This window comes from Pollachius pollachius, assembly GCF_949987615.1.
Source record: "Pollachius pollachius genome assembly, chromosome: 2".
NCBI classification, from domain to species: domain Eukaryota; kingdom Metazoa; phylum Chordata; class Actinopteri; order Gadiformes; family Gadidae; genus Pollachius; species Pollachius pollachius.
Window position 1 is genome coordinate 47,777,018 of NC_136935.1, and position 9,051 is coordinate 47,786,068.

General features: G+C 50.8%; 1 protein-coding gene across 1 annotated transcript in view; it reads right to left on the minus strand.

Annotated features, from left to right (window-relative positions):
- Positions 1-1,170: 1,170 nt before the first annotated feature.
- Positions 1,171-9,051, minus strand: part of cfap58 (cilia and flagella associated protein 58) — a gene marked incomplete at both ends in the record, with an annotated part of 62,794 nt that continues 54,913 nt past the window's right edge. Inside the window, one exon of the mRNA XM_079730380.1 lies at positions 1,171-1,282. Within this exon, the coding sequence (XP_079586506.1) occupies positions 1,171-1,282 (112 nt within the window). The remainder of the gene's footprint in view (positions 1,283-9,051) is intronic.

The following is a 9,051-nucleotide window of genomic DNA, read 5'->3' on the forward strand; positions in this document are numbered from 1 at the left end:
AAGACATGCTGCTTGCTTTCGTGGCATGATTGTATTTGATACAAACTGAAGATCGGTTTATCACAGGGACATCAACAGTATGTACCAGGAGGAGAAAATGATAAGAAATGACTAATGAATTGTTTGTGAACCATTCTGAGCAAAAATGTCATTAAATATATCTCATTATTACCACTATGACAGCATGTACACAATGTATTTGTATAAAGTCTTTCAAGCATCTGGTGGATCTTTGCATACTTCCCAGGTCTAATTACCTCAAGCCTGTAGTTTCAATTAGAGCTTAGTTGTGTAATCTTGCTTATTACAAGCGGCACAATCAAACCGCTCCTGTCAAATCAAGAGAAAAACAACCTTGTCAACATTGACACAAAGGCAGGTGATGTGGCCGTTTCCCAAAACACTGCACCTAACTGCCATCCATCACAGCAGACAACAATATCTAGTTGCATTCAATTTCGATAGCAAGGGGGTTGTGTGTGTCTGTGGGCACTTGTGTGCGCACGCGTGTACGTGCGCATTTGCGCGTGTGTGTGCGTGCGTGTGTCTGTGTCTGTGTGATGGGGGGCGGGGGGAGCAGTCTGGTACTTCAAGATCCGATTTTCCTTTTTTTCAGAAATGCAATTATTCATGATGGAAGGCTTTTAGGGATGTTCTGATGCAGAGGACTGCAGACCTGGGAGGAATTACGAGCAGGCATCTCCCTCCCCGGCATTTCTTTTTTTTTTTACAATCCTGCTCTATATTTCCGCCTCTCTTTTTTCGCTCTTTCTCTCCCTCGATCCAATAAAAGCTCACTTTCTCCTCACATCTCATTTTTCAGTTTATTATCTCGGTTTCCCCGACGATAGAGGACCCTGCCCCCCCTTCCTCCTTTTATTCTGTTTCCTCTCATTCACTCTCTTTGCTCCCCCCCCCCCTGCCCCTGCATGAATACCCCAGCCCTGAGAGGAGTCTCTCAACATCCCTCAACTCTACCAACTTTATTCTCTGCTCTTTTTATTAAAACAGCATTCCAGACACACGTTAATGCTTAAGTTAGTGTGTGTGTGTGTGTGTGTGTGTATGACTGTGATTGTGTGCACATGCGTTTGTGTGTGTGTGTATGTGTGTGAGTGTGGGTGAGCGCGTTTGTGTGTGTGTGTGTGTGCATGTGTGTGTGTCCCTCCACTATTTATTGGCGGGTGCGCTGAGGCTGAACCCTCCTCCGGTGAAGCGCTGCCGGTTACAGAGTGGGCTTGGGATCATGGGGAAGACGGTCCTGGCCGCGTTCTTCTCCTCTCTGGAACGACACACACACACACACACACACACACACACAAACACACACACACACAAAGAACATCAATGAAGTGGGGTGCAGGACCCCCACTCTCCATCCACCCCTCGCGGCTCATGCAGTTAAGGGTGGGGGGCAAATGGAGGTGAAAGCTTGTGGATGAGAGCGCGTGGATCGTAGCATCGCAGCGCTGTGCAGCTCACTCTTTCTGACAGAGGAACTGAGGACAACTGACACGTTCACACACCAACCGACGTTTTGAGGGAGTTCATGGTGCGTGTGTGCGCGCGCGCGCGTGTGAGTGTGTCTGTCTGTCTGTGTGTGAGGGAAAGTCAAAGCGTGGGAGGGTTACCGCTGTTTCTGGGGGGGGGTTTTGTCGCTGTTTTTGTGGCTTTCAGAGAGTGAACAGAAGTTTGCGTAAAATATTAATACAGCATTTTACCCGTTCTCGTTTTACAGGCACATCATTTGCGGATGACAGCGCCTCCGGAATGGCGAGGCAGAATGCAGAACACACGATGGGCCAATGGTATTTGGCAGTCCTGTCCGCTGTGTATAATAATTTTGTTTGAAACATGGTTCTGGTAATTCATTAAAATTGATCGCACACCATACAAGTGTTTATACAATGTGGTGTGTGTGTGAGTCTGTTTGTTTGTGTGGGTACATTTGTGCATGTCTTTGCCTCTGTTATGTGCGTGTACGTGTGCGTGTTTCTGTCTGTGTGTGTGTGTGTGTTTATGTGTCTGTACGGGCACGCGTGTGTGTGTGTGCGTGCGCGCTTGTAGTCCATTAGATCAGGGTAATTGTTTACTCCTTTGGGGTTGTCGTGGCTCACGTTTTGCGCGAGACAGGTTCACACATTTAATTATCGCAATAAAAAACCTGCTAATATAATTGACATGGATTATGTTTTTCGATTAGCAAACACATTATTATTGCCTCCCTCCAATTAGGTAAATGATAGACACCATGCAACACTCTGGCTGGGCTTGTGCAGTGTTTACCCCCAGCAGAAAACAGGAGGAAAAGGGGGCGAAACCCTGGAGACCGGATCAGCGGAGGGGATCTGCTCAGCGGAGAGGAGGCACAAGTTGTGGTGCTTTAAAAAGTGACTATAAAACCACGGCTCATAAATCACCATGTCGGGCCGCAGATGTTTCGCTATGTGCCAGATAAAGAGCCCCTGCTTCCCCACTGCAGAGAGAGGGAGAGAGGGGGAGAGGGAGGGAGAGAGGGAGAGAGAGAGAGAGAGATGGTGTGAGAGAGAGACGGTGAGAGAGAGGAGGGAGATCGGTGAGAGCGAGGTGAGCGAGTGGTTAGAGAAAGAGGGAAGGAAAGTGAAAGGGAATGAAAGGGAGGGAGAGGGAAAGTGAAAGAAGGAGGGGGAGAGAGAGAGCGAGGTGAGCAAGAGGTGAGAGAGACAGAGGGAGCGAGAGCGAGTGCGAGAGCGAGAGAGAGAGAGAGAGAGAGAGAGAGAGAGAGAGAGAGAGAGAGAGAGGGAAAGAGAGAGGGCAGGTAATGTCTGTTTACCGAGTATTGACGAAAGCCAACAAATGTACTCAACCCTGCGCGGCGTCGCGGCAGTGATAAAACGCCCCGTCGGACGGCTATCCATCAGGCCGGGCGGCGACGGCAGGGAGGGGACAGCGGTGCTGGGGGGTGGGGTTGGTGGGGACTTCTGGTGGTGGGGATGGTGGGGCTGGTGGTGTCGGTGGGGCTTCTGGTGGTGTTGGTTGTGGTGTTGGTTGCGTGAGGAGTTGTCCCCTGCGCCCCCGCACCGAGACACCTGCTATGAAGTGAGTGGCGGCGTTGACACCTGACACGAGTGGTGGCCCGCCCTGTCATCCGGGCGGCGGCGGCGGCGGTGGCGGCGGTGGCTCGTTGCGCGGGCGCTGAGCGACTGGCTAACGGACTGGATAAGTGACTCAGTGTTGGCTTGTTGACAAGCCCGGGTGATTGACAGCCGGTCTGGCGGAGGTGAGGTTGCTGTGGCGAGGGGGGGGGGGACAACGACGACAACAGAGAGCGAGCTGCTGGGACGCCGCGAGGGAAGACGCACTGCGTTTGGCAGAGGTGACATAGGGAAAACCCCCAACCGCAAACACCGGTTGAGCTACCCTCCTCCTCCACCGTCAGCCCAACCCCACTTGGTGCTTTAATGGGTATTCTGATGGAGCATTAAGGGCAGAGGAAGGGGAGAGAGAGAGAGAGAGAGAGAGAGAGAGAGAGAGAGAGACGGAAGAAGGAAGAGAGAGCGAGAGAGAGAGAGGGAGAGTGAGAGAGAGAGAGAGAGACGGAAGAAGGAAGAGAGAGCGAGAGAGAGAGAGAGGGGGAGAGTGAGAGAGAGAGAGGGAGAGAGAGGGAGAGAGTGAGAGAGAGAGAGAGAGAGAGAGAGGGAGAGAGATTGAAGAAGGGAGAAAGCGAGAGAGAAGAGAGAAGAAAGAGAGAGCGAGAGAGAGAGAGAGAGAGAGAGAGAGAGAGAGGGAGAGAGAGTGACCACAAGAACAATGGCACAGGTTAGTGGTGCTCCACTGCCAAGTCGAAGTGCTCCTGTTGCACAGAGGAAGTCTGTGCCAAACCTTGTTAAACACAGAGCATCTATCTAATCAGGTAAGGGAAGGAAGCCCGGTGCTCTCTCTCCCTCTCGCTGGATCCCTCTTCCTATCTCTAAATATATATATACATAGCTATTCGCTTCTGCCAGAACTTTGAGCTCCACTAAAGGCCCCCTCCGCCATCTTTTATCTAAATATACGCTCTGACTCATGCAATCGTGGCGACTTACATTCAACCCGTACACCGGCAGCAATAGCATCTCGCCTATAGCAGCTATGCCTTCTGAAAGAATCCTCCTAGGGGTACAGGGGCCGACAAAATGCTACCATTTCTTTTTCTTCGTGCCTTTTTCTTTTTGCAAATAGCAAAAAAAGAAAATAGACGTTGCGGCATCAGAGTTGTATCAATGCCGTTGTATCTGGTGTTGTTTGCGGCCCCTTACTGTAAAGCACTCTGGCTGAGAGGTTGAGGGATTACGGAGCTGATCGACTGCACGCCAGTGTTTATGTGACAAATGCTACTCGTAATTGTAATTGGGGCCACAGCTCGCTTGCAAACAACGTCGCTTTGTTTGGCGGTATTTCACGAGCACAAAAAAGGAAGAATCCCACTGGGATTACTAAGGGAGAGTTGTGTTTGTGTTCATTTAGGTACAGTGACAAAGTGTGTTTACATGCTTTTGTGTACGTGTGTGTGTGTGTGTGTGTGTGTGTGTGTGTGTGTGTGTGTGTGTGTGTGTGTGTGTGTGTGTGTGTGCGCGTGTGTGCGTGCGAATGAATCCGACCATTTAACGTGAATGCTTCCCACTGTGTTCTATCTCTTGGCCTTCTCCCCCCCTTGCTGGCCCCGTTTTAATAGGCTTCAAGTGCAATAAACACACTCATCTCATGCATAAACATCCGGCTACGCTGTGTTGTCTCCACGTCCCGGATGGGGGCGGCACCATCAGCATTTCACCCGGCGGTCCCGCCCCCCCTTTCCGGCCGTCTCCGTCATTCCCGGGGATAAGTGAGTGAGATGTCGGACGTAGATCAGCATCGCGAGAGGGGCCCCCCGCATCGACCCCCCCGCCTCGTCCATCACCCGCGTGACGGATGGGGGTCCGCCTCCACCCCCTTCCTCACATCCGACGTGTTGATTTGTACCGTGTTCATCACTCCCCCCCCAGAGACAAGCACAAGACCCGAACCTCCGGGAAGGCAGGGTGATGGGAAGAGCTGAGGCAGCGTTCAGTCGATCTGTTAAGACGGTGGATGTTGGGAAATATCAAGCGGGCCGGGCTTTTGTTGGCCGTTCAGACACTGGTTGGACTGGGAGGCACTGGGCTGGACACTGGCGCCAAACCAGTGAGGCGGAGTCAGGAGGTAGAGCGGGTTGGCTGGTAACCGGAAGGTTGCTAGTTCGATCCCCGGCTCCTCCCAGGTGACTGTTGTGGTGTCCCTGAGCGAGACACCTCACCCTAACGGCCATTGACGAGCCGGCTGTCGGCCGTGGTCGACACCGCCGTCGGTGTGCGAATGTGTGCATGAATGGGTGAATGTTGGGCAATATTGTAAAGCGCTTTTAGTGGCCACTTAGAAAAGCGTTAAAGAAATGCAGTCCGTTTTACCATTAAACCTGTGAGTTTGGTCAGACCACTGCGATTTTTAATATGATTAGACTCATTTTGTAACTTAATTAAGGCACAATGAACCACATTAGCAGCAACTTTGTACTCTGGAGAGTCCTCTGAGCATTTGTTCTTCTGAGCCGCGCTGGACCAGAGTTCAAAAGAGGTCAGAACCTGAGGTCCAGCCTGGGACTATCCAGGGTCAAGGTCACGATCTGGGCCAGGTCGAGGTGGGGTTGGCGGTGGGGGCTCAAAAGGACAAGGGCACCACCTTTTCCCCCCAGTTTCATCCAAATGGTTTAAAAATCTTTAGGAGGTGAAGACCATAGACAAAGGCACATATCCACAGCTCAAAATACACACACACAAATTCTGAAAAAAAACAACAATAAATGCTCCGTAATAGCAGTCTTGAAAGAGTAATTACTGAGAGTGGATGAGTTCTTGCTCTGAGAGCCATCCCCGGAGGTACAGAAGACATCACCATCACCTCCCCGTCACACAGATACAAACACACACACACGCACACACACAAACCCCATACAGAACCCAGAGGCATGGGAAGGCTGACAGAGTCCCATAACACATTTAATTTTTTCCCAGGGAACGAGACTATCTATCCGCTCCGTAATCCCCGCTGTACAATGATGATCCCTATGGGTGGTATTGTGTCTCTCTCCTCTGCGTAAAGCTCCTTATTCAAGGACACGCCACCCTGTGGAAGGATCAGCGGATCATCTTAATGCCTTCTCCAGGACGACCAAGGTTACAATAGAAGCGGGTTAAAGCTCCAGGATGTACGGGGGTCTTCTGGGGAGACAGGCCGGAAGAGCAGCCCCCCCCCCCCCATCATGAAGGAGGCTATAGAGCCGGAACAGCCTCCCCATGATGGAGGCTATAGTGCCAGAACCCACTCCGAAGGTGTGCAGAAAACACAGGTGAAGAAAGAGGGATGTAAAAATATGCAGTTATATGTTGAACAGGGTCCCTTGGGACACTCTCGCGCTCTCTTTTCCCTCAGTGGGAGTCTCTCCCTTCTGGGCTAATGTCCCTATCTCCAGCCCCTCATGTTGGGTCCGACAGCTCCGGGTTTACACTGGGTTCATGGCCTTTTCAAAGGGCGTTTAACATGGGCTGGATCGTTTGAGTTATTCATAAGAAACCAATGAAAGTAAAGTTTGGGGTAGGTTAGATGCATCCGTAGGGCTGTGGCAATATTGTATGTGTGCATCTGTGTGCGTTAGTTTATGTGTATTTGTCTTTGTGTGCTCTATGAATCCAAGCCTATGCGCATACAGCTCAATATGTCTTTGTTTGTGTGTGTGTGTGTGTGTGTGTGTGTGTGTGTGTGTGAGAGAGTAATCGTGAGAGAGTTTGTAAGTATGTATATGTGTGCCTTTGTGACTTTATGTGTTTGTGCCTGTAGCTCAGTGTCCATGCATACGCGTGTGTGTGTCTGTGTTTGTGCGTGCGTGCGTCTGTATGTGTGTGAGAGAGTAAGCATGAGAGAGGATTTGTGAGTATGCGTCTGTGTGCGTTCATTACTTAATGTGTGTGCGCCTGTAGCTCAGTGTGTCCCTGTACGTGTGTGTCTGTGTGTGTGCTCACGCACACACCCCACGCACGCGTGATTATGACTCCATGTGTGTGTGTGTGCCTGTAGCGCAGCGCGTCCATCTATGTGTGTGCGTGCGCATCTGCGACCGTGCGTAAAGAGCACAGACAGATTGTACGTCTTTGTTAGCGAGCAAGCGGTGGTGTTGGAGCGGCCCAGGGAGAGACGGATGAATGTGGGAGCCCAACACAACGCCGGCACCTTCTCCGAATAAATTCGGTCACGCCGGATCATATCTTCCGCCTGATAAACATGAGGAGGGATGACTCCACGGCGTACACACTCACACGCACCCGCACACCGCCTCAAAACATTCACGCCTGCAGAAAGTGCAAGATGCAATAACCTGTAGCCTCATTTGCATGGGATTTATTGCACAAGCGTCAGCCCCTGGCCCTATCTCCGCTCACTGCGCGGTAACGTGTCAAAAGAAGCAAATATTTGCAGGCACGTCTACGGACGGACGGGCGTGCGGCCTAGCCAAGCATGCCTAGGCCCCACCGAGAGACTGATATGGTGCCGTGCTGCGGGGAATCGATGCAGCTTCAAAAGCGAGAATCCACGGTTCGACTGAACTTTTTAATTATGGAGGCGAATAAAGGTTAGAAATTCAGGCTTCGTTTTTCAACAAACGGTGCCGGCGTGAAATACAGTCGTATCGTATCCCTGAGGAATCAAAGTGCAAAAAAAAAAAAAAAGGGATTTCATGCGGCCACGTAATTTATTCTACATTCATGGACACATCAATGAGATATGTGGAGATGTGTCCCGTGGGGGGGGGGGGGGTACCTCAGTATCGGTGGATGGGTGTATAACTAAGGTCGGGACAACCTTAATGGCCATCGATTTTCAGTAGGTGATTACCGGGAATGGGGACACACGCTGACCTTTAAAGCGGAGCAGTTAATGCAAAGCGGGAGAGAGGAAAAATGTAGACCGTCCATGTGAAAGGCGATCCACTGGTAACCTCCCCATGATCAATAGATAGGGATCTGAACAAAGGGGGGCTCAATGCTTAGGGTGAGGTGCCAGGAAAATGCCATTATTAAATGCACTGTTGCCATGGTGACATATGCCATTCCTTTCAAACGAGATTATCTGCTGGCATTCAGGTGTTAATGTGTTCATGTGGTGACGAAGACTATATCAAGGAATTTCGGATGATGTGAACCTTATGGCTGATTGTGTTATGGTCGGCTTTGGACACCTTCAAGAGAGAGAGGGCAAGCTGCCCTAATTGTTTGCAGTCCGCTGCCCAAAAACAAATCAAGTCCTGTTTATTGGTATGCTGTCACACTTCCAGCCTCAAAGGGCATCACAGGCCAATATTTGATTTCATTCTCCTAACCATGGCTTTCAAAGCAAAAGCCCCCGAGAGAAAAGGAGGAATGGAGTAGGTGGCAGACAAGACACGACAGAGAAAAATGCGAAAGTAAAAGCTTAAAACAGTAAAATCTCATTAAACGTTACATCTAAACCGGAGCCGAGTAATTCAAAACGTTGCTAAATCCATAGCGTATTCACAGCCCTGCTGCCGGAGTCATAGGTTGGATTGTTCGAGAACCTATCGAGGGTTAAGGCTTTTGATCCGCCGGATTCTCCCCCGAGACTCGGCTGTTGAAATCTCTCCCGGGCCGGTGGCTGAATTCATCCCAGCTCGCATCATAAACTCCTGACCTGACCCATGCTCGCATTAAAATGCTGCTGCCGTGTGCGTCGTATTCCACCATCCCCGTAGGGTGTGTGGTGTAATGTTCCGTGTACATAGGGGGCATCCCATCTTTATGGGCCGCATTAAGGGTAAAATAAGAGGCAGGCACGGCACGGCTCTTAGGGGGTCTGAGTGCTCTCTGAACACCAGCGACCAGGGGTTGGCTCTGGGGCGTTTGGTCAAACAGCTGCCCCAAGGGCTGCTCTTCAACTTCAGCTGAAGATCCTGGAGCTGTTCCCCATGGCAGGGGGTAAGGCAAAAACACACACACACACACA